Source organism: Macaca mulatta, chromosome 6 (genome assembly GCF_049350105.2).
Source record: "Macaca mulatta isolate MMU2019108-1 chromosome 6, T2T-MMU8v2.0, whole genome shotgun sequence".
Lineage (NCBI taxonomy): Eukaryota > Metazoa > Chordata > Mammalia > Primates > Cercopithecidae > Macaca > Macaca mulatta.
Genome location: NC_133411.1, coordinates 36,782,970 through 36,799,855, shown reverse-complemented (window position 1 = coordinate 36,799,855; position 16,886 = coordinate 36,782,970). Strand labels below are relative to the sequence as shown.

The following is a 16,886-nucleotide window of genomic DNA, read 5'->3' as shown; positions in this document are numbered from 1 at the left end:
TATGTTAAAGCATCCCTGGTATAAAAACCACTTGATCATGGTGGATTATCTTTTTGACATGTTGTTGGATTTGGTTAGCTAGTGTTTTGTTAAGGATTTTTAGCATCTATGTTTATCAAGGATATCAGTCTGTAATTTTCTTTTTTGGTTGTCCTTTGCTGGTTTTGATATTAGGGTAATGCTGGCTTCATAGAATGAATTAGAGAGGGTTCCTTCTTTCTCTGTACTGTGAAGTAGTATCAAAAGGATTGGTATCAATTCTTCTTTGAATGTCTGGTAGAATTTTACTGTGAATCCATCTGGTCTTGGACTTTTTTATGTTGGTAATTTTTAAATTACCATTTCAATCTTGCTGCTTGTTATTGGTCAGTTCAGGGTATCTAATTCTTCTTGATTTAAGTTAGGAAGGTTGTATTTTTCCAGGAATATATCCATCTCTTCTAGGTTTTCAGGTTTATGTGTGTAAAGGTGTTCACAGTAGCCTTGAATGATCTTTTGTATTTCACTGAGGTCAGTTGTAATATCTCCTGTTTTGTTTCTTAGTGAGGTTATTTGCATTTTCTCTCTTCTTTTCTTGGTTGATCTTGAGAATGGCCTATCAATTTTATTTTCAAAGAACCAGCTTTTTGATTCAATTGTCTTTCATATTTTTGTTGTTGTTGTTGTTGTTCCAATTTCATTTAGTTCTGCTCTGATGTTTTTTTCCTTTCTTCTACTGGGTTTGAGTTTGGTTTGTTCTTGTTTTCTAGTTCCTTGAGGTGTGACCTTAGAATGTCAGTTTGTGCTCTTTCGATCTTTTTGATGTAGGCATTTAGGGCTATGAACTTTCCTCTTAGCACCACCTTTGCTGTATCCGAGGTTTTGGTAGGTTGTGTCATTGTCATTCAGTTTGAAGAATTTTTAAATTTCCATCTTGATTTTGTTTTTGATCCAATGCTCATTCAGAAGCAGGTTATTTAATTTCCATGTGTTTGCATAGTTTTGAAGATTCCTTTTGGAGTTGATTTCCAGTTTTATTCCACTGTAGTCTAAGAGAGTGCTTGATATAATTTCAATTTTCTTAAATTTATTGAGGTTCATTTCATGGCCTATCATACGGTCTATCTTGGAGAAAGTTCTATGCTCTGTTGAATAGAATGTGTATTTTGCGGTTGTTGGGTGGAATGTTCGTATATATCTGTTAAGTCCATTTGTTCCAAGGAATAGTTTAAATCCATTGTTTCTTTGTTGATTTTCTATCTTGATTACCTGTCTAGTGCTGTCAGTGGAATATTATTGTCCCCCATTATTATTGCGTTGCTGTGTGTCTCATTTCTTAGGTCTATTAGTGATTGTTTTATAAATTTGGAGCTCCATTGTTAGGTACATATATGTTTAGGATTGTGATATTTTCCTGTTGCACAAGGCCTTTTACCATTATATAATGTCCCTCTTTGTCTCTTTTAACTGCTGTTGCTTTACAGTTTGTTTTGTCTGATATAAGAATACCTATCCCTGCTCACTTTTTGTGTCCATTTGCATGAAATGCCTTTTTCCACCCCTTTACTTTAAGTTTATGTGAGTCCTTATGCGTTAGGTGAGTCCACTGATGGCAGTAGATGGTTGGTGAGCTGTTATCCATTCTGCAGTTCTGTATCTTTTAAGTGGAGCCTTTAGGCCATTTACATTCAATGTTAGTATTGAAAGTGAGGTACCATTGCATTCGTCATGCTCTTTGTTGCCTGTGTACTTTTGGCTTTTTTGTTTGTTTGTTTTGACTTTTTAACTTGTATTTTTGTTTTATAGGTCCTGTGTGATTTATGCATTAAAGAGGTTCTGTTTTGATGTGTTTCCAGGATTTGTTTCAAGATTTAGAGCTCCTTTTAGCAGTTCTTGTAGTGGTGACTTGGTAATGGCAAATTCTCTGAGCATTTGTCGTTTGAAAAAGACTATGTCTTTCCTTCATATATGATGCTTAGTTTTGCTTGATACAAAACTGTTGGCTGATAATTGTTTTGTTTGAGGAGGCTGAAGATAGGGCCCCAATCCCTTCTAGCTTGTAGGGTTTCTGCTGAGAAATCTGCTGTTAATTTGATAGGTTTTCCTTTATAAGTTACCTGGTGCTTCTGTCTCACAGCTCTGAAGATTCCTTCCTTTGTCTTAACTTTGGATAACCTGATAACAATGTGCCTAGGCGATGATTTTTTTGTGATAAATTTCCCAGGTGTTCTTTGTACTTCTTGTGTTTGAATGTCTAGGACTCTAGCAAGGCTGGGGAAGTTTTCCTCAATTATTCCTCTAAATATGTTTTCCAAGCTTTTATGATTCTCTTCTTCCTCAGGAACGCCAGCAAGGCTGGGGAAGTTTTCCTCAATTATTCCTCTAAATATGTTTTCCAAGCTTTTATGATTCTCTTCTTCCTCAGGAACACCAATTATTGTTAGGTTTGGTCATTTAGCATAATCCCAGACTTCTTGGAGGCTTTGCTCATATTTTCTTTTTCTTTTTTCATTGTCTTTGTTGGACTGGGTTAATTTGAGGACCTTGTCTTTGAGTTCTGAATTTCTTTCTTCTACCTGTTCAATTCTATTGCTGAGACTTTCCAGAGCATTTCAGGTTTCTAAAAGTGTGTACAAAGTTTCCTGAATTTTTATTTGTTTTTTCTTTCAGCTACCTATTTCCTTGAATATCTCTCCCTTCACTCCTTGTATTGTTTTTTGGATTTCCTTGCATTTGGCTTTGCCTTTCTCTGGTGCCTCCCTGATTAGCTTAATAACTAACCTCCTGCATTCTTTTTCAGATAAATCAGGGATTTCTTGGTTTGGATCCATTGCTGGTGAACTAGTGTGATTTTTTTCGGGGTGTTAGCCTTGTTTTGTCATATTACCAGGGCTGATTTTTTGGTTTCTTCTCATTTGGGTAGGCTCTGCAGAGGAAAGGTCTAGGACTGAAGGCTCTTGTTCAGATTCTTTTGTCCCATAAGGTGTTCCCTTGATGTAATACTCTCCCGCTTTTCCTATGGATGTGGTTTTCCTTGAGCCAAACTGCAGTGACTGTTGTCTCTCTTGTGGGTGTAGCCACCCAGTAAGTCTACCCTGCTGCAGGTTGGAACTGGGGGTTGTCTGACAGAGTCCTGTGATGTGAATTGTCTGTGGGTCTCCCAGCCATGGATACCAGTGCCTGTTCTGGTGGAGGTGGTGGGGGAGTGCAATGGACTCCATGAGGGTTCTTAACCTTGGTGGTTTAATGATCTATTTTTGTGCTGGTTGGCATCCTGCCAGGAGGTGGTGCTTTCCAGAGAACATCAGCTATAGTAGTGTGGAGAGGGACCAGCAGTGGGCGGGGCCCTAGAACTCCCAAGATTATATGTCCTTTGTCTTCTGCTACCAGGGTGGCTAGGGAAGGACCATCAGGTGGGGGCAGGGCTAAGCATGTCTGAGCTCAGACTCTCCTTGGGTGGGTTTTGCTGTAGCTGCTGTTGGGAATGGGGGTGAGATTCCCAGGTCCTTGGAGTTATGTACCTAGGAGGATTATGGCTGCCTCTGCTGAGTCATGTAGGTTGTCAGGGAAGTGGAGGGAAAGCCGGCAGTCACAGCCTCATGCAGCTTCCATGCAAACCGAAGGGCCAGTCTCACTCCCGCCAGGCCTCTGCCAACAGCCCCGAGTCTGTTTCCAGGCAGTGGGTGAGATGGGCTTGAGAACTTGTTCAAGGATACCCACCTCCCAGCTGTGAAACAAAAGGGCTTGGGTCTTCCCCCACCTGGGAGTCTGCACACCGGATGTGCACCCTCCCCGAGCTCTGGCCAGGAGGCTTCTTGCCCAGTTCAAATTGTTACAAGGTTCAGCTACAGATGTCCTTCTCCCTGTGGAGTTTTACCCCCTGCTCCTTTGGCCACCCTCCCGATGGAACCCTGTGGTGCCAGGCGGGAATGGGCTGCTTGGGCACCCAGCGAGCTCCCAGTGCCTTTCTGCTACTTCCTCCACCCCTGTATTTCACTCAGCTCTCGAAATTGACTCAGCTCCAGGTAAGGTCAGAAACTTCTTCTGCAAACAGACTTTCAGTTTCTCCAGTGAGGGTGTGTTCAGGAGAGGAGGGTCTCCCTTCCCACTTACGCAGTTGGGGCACTCATAGTATCTGGCGTGTCTCCCAGGTCCCGCAGGAGCAGTCTGCCTCCTTCAGAGGGTCTGTGAGTCCTCTCGGGATTGCTGGTTTGTTCTTGCAGTTGATCTGGAGCTAACATTCACAGTGCAAGCCTCCACACACTGCTCTGTCCAGAGTTGTAATCTAGTCCTGCCTTGTGTCTGCCATGATGATCCAGTTTTGTTTGTTTGTTTTTGTTTTTTTAAGGCAGAGTCTCACTCTGTCGCCCAGGCTGGAATGTGCCCTGAGCGTGATCTTGGCTCACTGAAGCCTCCACCTCCCGGGTTCATGCAATTCTCCTCTTTATATATTTTTTAAAGAAAAGAGAGGACACAGCAGAGGAAAAAGCACAAAAGCAGGGTGACCTTGATTCTAGTTCTTTTTCTCCCACGGACTCAGTGTGAAACCTTTGCAAGTAACATCATGTCTGTGGCTCAGTTTTGTAATGGACAAAATGAGAACAATGCAACACCAGAACCTCTCTATTAATTTAATAGGATTGGAATGGAATAATTGAAGAACAAGGAATATTACCAGGGGTAAAAAGGGATTAAAGCAATGAGTTTTTGTTATGAACTTGCCCAGAGGCATTGCTGGTTTTCACATTTTATTTAGCAAGAATTAGGGAATTACTAAATATATAAATCAGAGATGTATTTAAGAGAGATTCATAACTATTAATTGAGAAGATCATGCAGACTAAATCATTAAAAACTTCTATTCTTAAAAAAGTTGTAAAGACTTTCCACTGGGTAAAAACCCACATTCAACTTATGTGGTGCTTACTAGAGATACATAAAACAAAATGACACAAAATGGTCAGTGTGGAAACTTATATGACCACATACAAATTAAAAATAAAGCAAGGTTTATGGTATTTATATAAGATAGCAGTCAAATTTAAGACAAAAACACTTTGGACACAAAGATTTTATACCATAATGAGGAACAGGGCAACTTGAGCACAGAATCCCAACACTACTGCTTACTATGTTGGCTTCTTTACCATATTTGTTCATCTATAAAATGGGAGTATTACTAGTACCTGCCTCAGAGGGTGGTTGTGGGGATGAAAAAGACAGTGCCAGAACATAGTGCATGCTCAGCAATTAGTTATTACTGTTGCTGCCTTAAAATTGATGAAAATCAAAAACCATAGCAAGGAAAATGGATAGAAATGTAATAGTCACAGGAGTTTTTCACTTACTTTCACCAGTTTTTACAAGATCATGTAACTATAAAAATGTCAAAAAAAAAAAAAAAAAGGAATAGCATGTTTATTTCAATCAGAATTACCTGTACCCTTTTAAAAATAAATGTGATACAAGGATTTATACTAAATCTAATTAGTTTGGTCATAAGGAATGAAACAAAGGCAGGTTTATTTATTTTTTTAACTTGACTTCAGAAGTTTTTCTACTGTATACTGTTGCTGAAGATCCACTGCTAAAAATGTTATAATGTCTTTGATTAGGTTGATTTGGCCAAAATTTACCGAACCTCCCAAGTAGAAATTATGTATGTTGTTCTCCAGTATCCATGGATAATTTCTAATATCCAAATTTCTACTCAAAGTTTATTTTTCTTCCCTTGACCATTCTTTCTAGAGGTTTATCTGCCTTTATCGCCTGGATTGAATTTTAAGTTTAATATGTTTTATTTGCCAAATTTTAAATGTAAATTTAATTCCAAGTTTTTAAGAATTATCCTCATTAATTCCTTTCTCCTTTCCTCAGCTTTATTTTCTAGCTTCTTTTTGAAGTTATATTTATTTCTATTCTTCCATGCCTAATAATAAGTGAAGAAAAATAAAAGTGACTGTGTCCACCATATCTAACCATGTAGCTAAATATCCACATATTATATATATATATATACATTTTTATATATATATAAAATGTAAGTCTATGTTAATATATTTTAGAGTCTTCTCACATCATTGGATTAACTTTCTGAAAAAAAAATAAATGAGATTCCTATCGAAGTAACATAATATTTTAAATATTTAAAAGTAAAATAAAGAACTATAAAAGTATTAAAAATTGCTATATAATCTTGGGGTGAAGTATTTTTTAATTGATCACAAAAATGCTATAAAGGAAATTTCCTTATTTATCTATATAAACTTAGAAAACCTTCTGCATATTAAAAAACTTCAAACATCAAACTGGGAATATATATGTATTATATGATCAACAGATGGCTTGTTTCCTTAATACATAAAAAGATCTTAGAAGTCAGTAAGAAACAGAGCATGCTCTATCAAAAAAGGGGCAGAAATCACAAACAGATTTCAGCAGGAGGAAAATAAATGGCCATTAAACTCAGGAGAAAATGGTCAACTTCAATTGTAAATTGAAGAAAAAATGTAAATTACAGGAATATATTCATATTTTTACCCATTAAATTGGCAAAGATTAACAAAAAAGAATCTAATATTTGATATAAATCTAAAAATTTAGATTTAAAATATTTTTATAATTTAAAATATACAAATCAGATATTTGCATAATCTGTTGGCATAAAATTTACAAGTTGGCCGGGCGCGGTGGCTCAAGCCTGTAATCCCAGCACTTTGGGAGGCCGAGGCGGGCGGATCACAAGGTCAGGAGATCGAGACCACAGTGAAACCCCGTCTCTACTAAAAATACAAAAAATTAGCCGGGCGCGGTGGCGGGCGCCTGTAGTCCCAGCTACTCAGGAGGCTGAGGCAGGAGAATGGCAGGAACCCGGGAGGCGGAGCTTGCAGTGAGCCGAGATCGCGCCACTGCACTCCAGCCTGGGCAACAGCCTGAGACTCCGTCTCAAAAAAAAAAAAAAAAAAAAAAAAAAATTTACAAGTTATTACTGTGTAAATTTTCAAATTGTAAATTTTTAATATATTTTAAAAACCTTAAAAATAAGCATAATCTTAAACAATTTTCACTTAAAAATGTTTGCCCATGGAAATAATTAAAGATGTGGTCAATAGTTAGCTGGATGAAAATTTTACTGTAAAATTCCCTGTAATAAAACGTTGGTACTCAAGAAATTGTTAATAAGATGGTGACTAAACATAGAAATCTGTAAAATAAATGATATAGTCCACTAGTCATATCTTTTAGTCATAAAAATGATGTTGTAGATGAATGTTTATTGAAAAAGGAAACATGTTCTATTGATTTAAAAAGAATGTTACAAAACAATACATATTTTGCTATCAAATTTTTGAAAAAACTATCTGGAAAGACATGCAGATGTGCACCAAGGTAGCAACCACCATTGACTATTAGGGATTTGTCATTTTAAATTTTGCTTCTTATTATCTAATTTACCTACAATAAAAATATGTTGCATTTGGAATTAGGAAAAAGGAAATCCCAAATAAGATATTTTAAATTTCCAAATCTTCTCATTCTCTGCCAACAATCACCTGAATAATATGGGGAAGAAGTATGCAGGAAGGCTGGCTTTATGAATAGGTAGGAAAAAAGAAAACAGAAAAAAAAATTGTAGGGTTTATATAGATATTAATTACTCTTTGAGGAGTGTCAATGAATAGGCAAAATACTTTGATTTTACCAGGATATTTGAATACCTGTTGGGATAAACCCTTCAGCACCCACCCTATCACCCAAGCCACAATGACGCCTTGCTTCCATTGCAGAAGCTTCCCATCTGGTCTTCCAACGTGTCTTCCTGCTGTTTGTACTCTACTGTAGACTCTTTTAAAACCAGAGAGCAATGCTTCCCGTTCTCACTCAGAGCAATAGCAATATTCTTGTAATAACCTCCAAGGCCTTAGGTAATCTGGTTACCTAACAATCTCTCTGACCCTATCATCAGTCAACTGTTGCCTAGCTCACTCTGCTCCAGACATACCAGCCTCCTTGCTGTTCTTCAAACACATCAAGTGTCCTCCCCCTTCAGTGTCATTGCTCTTGCTTTCATCTGTGCGTCATACACCCTTTCTCCAAATATTTACATGGCTTACCCAATTACTTCTGTCCTCAGTCTGTTCAAATGCCACCTTCTCAGTGAGATTTTCCACAGCCACTGTTTACAAAATGGCACATCCAACTTTCTTTTCCCCTTGCCCTGCTTTCTTGTTCTCTACATAGCTCTTATGACTAAGGACACATTCACTATATGCTTATATGTTTATTGCTTATTCTGTGTCTCCTGGACACAAGGATATAAACACCGTGTGGTCACAGATTTATTTTGTCCACTGCTGAATCCCTAGCCTCTTTAATAGTGCTAGGACCATAATAGGTGCTCAATAAGTATTTATTGAGCAAATGAATGGGGTATGGGTTTGAGATTGGCAATGTTTTAATTACATAAATCAATATTTAGGTCATAATCAGTTTTGACTATTAGTAATCTATACTTAAGGTAGTAGCAAAGTACCCCTCTGATGGGATAAGGGGGACTGTCAATTTAAAAGGAAAGATGAAGGGTAAGAGAATGAAATTAGGTTTTTTGTACATCAGAGGCCCCTTTCTAAAGCATCAGGGTAATATAATTCATTCATGAGTTTATGAAAATCTGCTTGTCATTGTGCTTGCTGGAGCATTACCAGGAATTGTGCTTGCTAAAAATACAAAGACGTGTAGTATTAATACCAGCCCTTAAGAGATCTATTCAACAGAGGCAATTCTAGGTTTTCCATGTCATTCCCTTATTCCCCTTCTCCTTGCTATCAACCAAATGTGTAACTGTGCTCAAGGCAGGAATGTGATTAACACCAGGCGTAAACACAGTTACATAGACTCACAAAGGGACCAAGGGACTAGAAATCTACAAGACAGATGCCAAGAATGCGCTTGCACTGCGGACTTTGGCCCTTCTTTCCAGAAGTGTTGCTATGGTATTCTAATTCTAAACTCAAAGTACGGGAAAGCCGCTACTCTTGAAAGTTAGCTGGTTAATAGTTCAAACCATTTTCTTTCTCATCCTCATACCTCACAAAAGTAAGGAGCAAATGAGTTGGGGTTTTGCAGGACAAGATATGAAAGCCAGCTAACCCTGTCCCAACAGGTCACTATTTCCTTACATTCACTCGTTGGTGTAGTTCAGCCTTTGTTTCCTCATCATCCCACAGGTCATCAGGAAGGGAGTTGAAATCAGCCTGCCATTGAGCTACAAAATCTTGCTTGTGATCTGGACGCTTTAGAAACTCCTGGAAACTTGTTCTGTAGACATGAAAAGAATGAGATAAATTTTATATGTCATGCCTCTAAACTGTAAAATTCTAACTTTGGAAACTTTACTTACCTAATCTCATATAAGTAAGCAAGCACAGTATGCTGGTCTTCCCTCAGATGCCTGAGTACTGTTTTGATGGTGTTTATATAGGAATTTTCTATTAGTTCCCAGTAAGGTACTAAAAACGAAGGCATTTCCTGTTAAATTGTAAAGTATAGAAATTTTTACTTCAAAATGAAAGTTCTTCTGAATAATAGAGTCAAAGGAATAGTCCCAAGTAAAAAGGTCAAGATGCAACTGCAACTACCTAAAGCATTCCTTGTGAGACTTTTTGCTCCTCTTTTCTCCCACGTCCCTACTACAGCAAATTCATATTCCAAATAATCCTCCATGTCTCAGCCCAGATATTATTTATTCCAGAAATTGGGGGACCGGGCACGGTGGCTCATGCCTGCAATCCCAGCACTTTGGGAGGCCAAGGTGGGCAGATCACGTAAGGTCAGGAGTTCTAGACCAGCCTAGCCAACATCATGAAAGCCTGTCTTTACTAAAAATACAAAAAAATAGCCAGGTGTGGTGCCATGTGCCAGTAATCCCAGCTACTCAGGAGGCAGAGGCAGGAGAATTGCTTGAACCTGAGAGGCAGAGCTTGCGGTGAGCTAAGATTGTGCCATTACACTCCAGCCTGGGCAACAAGAGTGAAATTCCATCTCAAAAAAAATTATTTATTCCAGAAATCCTTCCCAGATACAACAAGTCTGCAAGGTCACACACTGAGGTTCTGAGGTTCTCCCTTAGCATCCTGTACTTTTCCCATCATAACACTGATGCTGTTAATTGTAACATCATCATTTACTTGTCTGTACTCACCTCTAGAATGGCAGTTCCATAAAGCCAGAAACTGATTGTCTTGTTTACCATTATAAGAAGACTCTTCAAAAAGTTTATGAAAAATGCACATTATGAAAAAACTATGCATGAATTTTGAAATTCAATATTTGAACACATCTGAATAGGATGTAGTTTCAGACACTGAGAAAGATGAGATATCAGCTTGAAAAAAGCCCCTATCTGAGCAACATGAATTCTGCAAAAACTGAAACAAGAACAAACATCAAATTGCTGGTGAAGCTTGGGAGGAAGAATGGTGAAATCATCGATGCGTTACAAAAAGTTTATGGGCACAATGTTCCAAAGAAATTAGCAGTTTACTAACTGATCTTAAGAAGGTGAGATAATGTTGAGATGAAGACTGTAGCAGTAGACCAATTCATATCAATTTTCAAAGAAAAATTAACTTTTTGTGCCCTCACTGAAGAGGACCAATGATTAACAGCAGAACAATAGCCAACCCCACAGACATCTCAATTGGTTCAGCTTACACAACTCTGACTAAAAATAAAAGTGGAGCAAACTGTCCACTAGATGGATGTCAAAACCATTGTGCCCAGAATAGTGGTAGACAAGAGCAAAGCTTTCAATAGAAATTGTTAACAAGTGAGATCAAGATTCTAAAGCATTTCTTCAAAGAATTTGTAATGGGAGATGACGTGTGGCTTTATCAGTATGATTCTGAAGACAAAGCACAATCAAAGCAATGGCTACCAAGAGATAGAAGTGGTCCAGCCAAAGTAAAAGCAGACTGTATCAAGAGGAAAGGTCATGTAAAGAGTTTTTTTTTTTTTTTTTTTTTTTTGGATGCTCCAGGCATTTTGTTTGTTAAATTTCTGAGGGGCCAAAGAAAAATAACATCTGCTTATTATGAGAGTATTTGAGAAAGTTTGCTAAAGCTTTAGCAGAAAAACAACTGAGAAGCTTCACCAGAGAGTTGTTCTCCACCACCACAATTCTCCTGCTCATTCCCCTCATCAAACAAGAGCAATTTTGTAAAACACTTGATGGGAAATCATTAGGCATCCATGATATTGTTTGGCTCTGTGTCTCCACCCAAATCTCATCTCAAATTGTAATCCCCATAATCTCCATGTGTCAAGGGGAGGACCTGGTAGGAGGTGATTGGATCATGAGGTGGGTTTTCCCCATGCTGTTCTCATGATAGTGAGTTAGTTCTCATGCGACACGATGATTTTATGTGTTTGACAATTCCTCCTTCACACACACACATACACACTTTCACTTGCCTCCATGTAGTATGTGCCTGCTTTCCTCTCTGCCATGATCGTAAGTTTCCCAAGGCCTCCCCAGCCATGTGGAACTGTGTGAGTCAATTAAACCTCTTTCTTTTATAAATGACCCAGTCTTGGTATTTCTTTATAGCATTGTGAAAACAAACTAATACAATCCACCTTGTATTTCTGATTTGGCTCCATCTACCTTCTTTTTGTTTCCTAATCTTGAAATAGCTGTAAAGGGTACCCATTTTTTTTTAAACAAATAACGTAAAAAAGACTGCATTGACATGGTTCAACTCTCGGGACCCTCATTTCCTTAAGGATGGACCACATTGTTGGCATTATCTCCTACAAAAGTGTCTTAAACTTGAAGTTTATGTTGATAAATAAGGCTTATTTTTAAGTTTTTATCTTTTAATTCAATTTTTCCACAAGCTTTTTGAAGTCCTCTCATGCCATCTTTTCTTTAATTACCATAGTGTTTGGGACATAGTTGGCCCTCAAGGAATAGTTATTGAATGAAGAAATTGAATCATCACAGGTGACATATTTTGTCTCAGTTAGGAAACTGCCTAGCATGAAGAACACCTAGTGTTCATGTCAGGGTGATGATGAGTTATTTCTCTGATTACATTTAGAAGGTTCTTTCATTCCTGTGTGCTTCATGAAAATCAGAAATTTTCTTTTATATTTTCTTTAATAATGCAAATAAACAATCAAAACCAAGAAATAATCTAAATTAATAAAGCTGAGGATCCATATTATATTTATTATATTTTTATTGGCTGTGCATTTATTTACTCAGGGAGTTACACATGGAGACATTAAAGGTCATCTGGGCTAATTTCCTCTCCAATCAAGAAACGCCAAACGCTAGAGATATATTATCTAATCTCCCTGTGGACCTCATGTATGCATCAAGCACAGAATTTCAAGGCAGCCTCTTTCAATGTTCACAACTCATGTTACTGGAAAACTTTTTCTTCTGTTGAGCAGACATTTGTCTTTCTGTAATTTCCACTGAGTCCTAGCTATCCTCTTTGGAGAAGGACAGACTACATTCTCACTATTTTTCTTATGGCAGAGACTGGCTTCAAGGAAGGCAATGACATAGGGAAAGAGGGAGGAAGGGACAGAATCCGGGAACGGATTGTACTATGTGTACTATGTTTTTTCCTATGCATACATTCCTATGATATAATTTAATTCATAATCACGCACAGTAAAATATTAACAACTAATAATAAAATAGAACAATTATGACAATATACTGTAAAAAAAGTTACGTGATTGAGGGCTCTTCCTCTCTTTCTCTTACTCCCTGATCCACATATCCAGCCTTGCTCTCAAGGCTAGAGCAGGAATGGGTCTGCTCAACAGGAGTTATTCTTGCTATGCAGGCTCCAAATGATCATCTTTATATTTTATTAGTGCTCAAAAGTAATGTGTTTAATAATTTGCTCTTAAATTACAACAATAATTAATGTATACATTATTGGTCTGTATGTTACTAAGTCCCACTGCCCTTTCTTAAGTATTTAAGCATTTGCCTGCGTCTAGTTTTCTGGAATCCCCTGTACCCTCTGTGACTTCTGTGAGTCGTGGATAATGTAATATCTGTAGGTTCTTGCAGCCCCTGAGATGTAATTTTTCTGGGGTCTGGGAACTTGAATTTTCATGATGTAATGAGGTGCTCAGAGCTGTACTTTCCAATTAAATAGTTTTCCCTTTGTTAGAGAACACAAAATCATAGTAGGAATTCAGTAACCAAGGCAATATTCACTGAAGTTTCAGAGACCCTCACTTTATACAGGCGTTGTCCAAGTTCCTGAGAGGAGCGTAGTAATTTGCTCACACAAGCAACAGATTCATCTTCAGGTACCACTGGTCAGGTCTTCTGCCTTTTTCCAATTTGACTTCCTCTCTGTCACATTTCCTTCCATAATGAGTTATGAAGCTAAAAGAAAATGTTCTAACTATCAACACTAAAAAATCCAATGAACCTTGCTAGAGGGAAGCCTCAATTATCTTTCTGTTCTCTCTGTAGGAAAATGAGCTTACAAAATCATTGTCACATGTAAAGACCTGCAAAAATAAAGAAAAACAGAGGGGTACTGGGCACGTAAAAAGTGTTTGTGGTGCTTGTCTGTTTCTTCCAGTTATAAAAATATTTCTTAACTGAATACAAATCAGTTCTAAATAAATATTCACTTCATGACTGATTCTGTATCTGCAATTTTGTGCTTCTTTTCTTAAAGAGGGTCCACCAAGTCTTTGGGACTCACAAAACCTTATTACTACCGTTAATTAATTTGACTTCATTTCTTTTCTCATTTAAGATGATTTCAGGTTACCCAAGCTGGATTTCCATTTTCAGTCTTCTATTATCTTCTTAGACAATGTAACTACAAAATCTTTTTATTTTTGGCATTTTGGCAGAGACATCTACACATACCCTTGACTGTATTCTTTCAACATTTGAGTGCCTATGATGGGCTAGACACTCACTAAATTCCTATCCTTTTATAATTTTCTCAAATTTTTTGAGTACCTCCCCACTATCACCCCTTTCCCCTGTAAAATGCCCTGGGATCACATTAGTTTCTTTGGTACATAATTGGGATTTTAAGGGCAAATTTTCTTGTTATTTGAGCCCATCCACTTCTCTTAGAGCCTTATTCCCCTTTAGAGGCTGATTATGATTTCACTATAGGTTTGAAATATGCTTTCCTGATAACTAGGGCACATATTTCTTATGTTCTGCCAGATCCTTCCTTTACTATTACACCTCCTTTATTAGTACTTTCTCCTAAATTATTGATCATTTCCATTTATCTAACTGTCCATATTTGTTGGTCAGTACTAAATTCGAAGCATAGACCCCTCTGTATTTTGAATGTTGAAATTGTCAGCAAGGCCAGTAGAGAATTGATCAAAAGCTCTGCTTTAATCTGAGTTACACGTCTGGCAGTAGAGTCCTATGTCTGTCAGCCTCCTGAAGGAGGACAGGTTTCCAAACCCAGCACACATGGCCCTGTGGCCCCTGGGCCCAGTTTCAGGGAGGAGTGTTGCTACAGGTTGGTTGAACGTGAGTGAGGGCACTAAGTGGGCCACATGGCCAGAGGCATGGCTACCTCTTTCATGGAGTCCTAGCCTTGGGAGTCTGTTCTTGTGACTCCACAGGATGGAAGCAAAGACCTCTCACTCTATCTGCCTTCTGTGTTCTCTCTGCACCTTCCTTTGTGGCTGGCAAAGGGTAGAGATCCCAGGTTCTCCTTACATTTGGCTGCTACCTGAATGCTGTATGGAAGCAGCCTCTGTTTTCAATCTCTCTCCCTCCATTTGTCTGCTGAAGTAAGGTTGACCTGGGGCCCTCAGAAGGTCTGGAAACAGGGTTACCAGATAAAGTACAGGATTCTCAGTTAAATTTGTTGTTTAACTGAAATCCAAGTTGAACTGGGCATCTGTCTTCCTCTTCCTTGGCAGGTGTATTAGTCCGTTTTCATGCAGCTGATAAAGACATACTTGAGACTGGGAAGAAAAAGAGGTTTAATTGGATTTCCAGTTCCACATGGCTGGGGAGGCCTCAGAGTCATGGTGTGAGGTGAAAGACACTTCTTACATGGCAGTGGCAAGAGAAAATGAGGAAGAAGCAAACGCGGAAACCCCTGTTAAACCCATCAGATCTCGTGAGACTTGTTCACTATCACGAGAACAGCATGGTAAAGAGTGGCCCCTATGATTCAGTGATCTCCCCTGAGTCTCTCCCACAACATGTGGGAATTCTGGGAGATACAATTCAAGTTGAGATTTGGGTAGGGACAAAACCAAACCATATCAGCAGGTAAACTCGGCAGTTCACATGTGGGGAGTCCAGAGTGGAAAAGAACTAGACTGGGCCTGTTTTGCTGTAGCAAAAGGTGTTTGCTACCTGACCTTACTTAGGAAATGAGAGGTGAGTGCTACACATCTTCCATGTCCCTCCACATCACTTTCCTTCACTTTGCTTAGTGGCTGGGGAGGCTAATGTATGTAAGCTACTTCAGGAAACTCCCTGGCCATCCATCTTCTTGGCCAGAGTATTTTTCTGCTCTTGTTTGTGGGGTCACACTGCTTCCCTCTGGGGGAAAGCCACAGCTCCTGTCAGATGGCCCTCTAAGTGCAGAAGTTCTCTTGAGGCCCAAGGATCTACTCCCTTTCTGCACCTCCTCAGCCTAGGGGCCTTAGTGACCCCCAGCTGCCACTTGTTGGAGGGAAGGGAATAATCTAATCCTTGTAGGCTGCCATACTTATTGCCTATACATTTGTAAATAGTCTTTTATTCTACTCTTCTCGAATTATCATGTTTTCCATCAAATCCTGAGTGCTAGAAGATCTACTTGGAGCTGGTGCCATATTTCAATGTTAATTTTGTTTTAAAAAAATTCCTGTTTTTTATTTCTCTCTTGTCCTCTATAGATTTATTTCTTTCAAGGGCTTCAAGTTTTGGAGTTAAGGAATGAATTTAGGTGTTTTTGCCCCACACTCCCCATCACTTACCATATTGTATCATTTTAATTTTATCTCATTGCTAACACCCACTTCTATATCTTGCTTCTATGGTAAGTTTTTTGAACCTACATATATATGTTAATATTAATATATATTAAAGTAGCTTCTGTTTGGCTGAGTGAGGTCAATTACATACCTTCATAATTACATCATTTAGTATTCTCAATTTTAAATATTTTCTGTTCTAATTTCACTCTCAATGCTAATTAATCAATTAGAAATCTATCAAGTTACATACTCTGTACTGTGTTTGTGTTGAATACAGTGAATTATTCCATGTTCCTACCCTCGCCAAAGAGTTTATAATTTAATTGGGAGAGAAGACATATCCCTAGGAAAGCTCAATAATAACAGCAACACCACAATTGCTGCATTTCATAATTGGGTCTCAAATGCCTGGCACAGATGGTCGCTGCTGAGTTCATCAGAGTAAGAGATCATTGGGGACTGGAATGAGGGAGAAGGAGACCTTGTCTTTTAAAAAACTCTTTGCTGTTTAAAAAGTTTTAAAGGAAGGACTATTCTGTGGACTTTCTGAGAATTCATCTGTTAAAGCAACCAAAAATGGTAGATGGCAACCAGGCCTTGCGAGTTGAGCTGGGCAGAGCTTCCAGCGCTACCCTGGGACATCTCCTTGCCTTACACCAGCACACCCATTAACATTCCCAGGTCAGATAGCTGTCTGTTCTTTTATGGGTTTAGTTCGCTTCAACAATATTCTTCTACTTCTAAAAAGTCAAAGATTAAACTTCTTTTAAAAGCATTATGATGGGGGTCTTAAAACATGAATAGAAGGCTAGAAATTTGCTGGATATGTGTTCCGGGGAAGTCATTCTTCCAGGAATCTGCATCTCTGTGTGTTCCTGAGAAGAAAATTGTTCCTCACAGAACCC

General features: G+C 38.5%; 1 protein-coding gene across 1 annotated transcript in view; it reads right to left on the bottom strand.

The window, feature by feature from the left end:
- Nucleotides 1–16,886, bottom strand: part of SPEF2 (sperm flagellar 2) — a 184,062-nt gene that overhangs the window by 56,498 nt on the left and 110,678 nt on the right. The window contains exons 22-23 of the mRNA XM_015139859.3: nt 9,380–9,507; nt 9,159–9,297 (exon numbers count right to left, since the gene is read on the bottom strand). Of these exons, the coding sequence (XP_014995345.3) occupies nt 9,159–9,297; nt 9,380–9,507 (267 nt within the window). The remainder of the gene's footprint in view (nt 1–9,158; nt 9,298–9,379; nt 9,508–16,886) is intronic.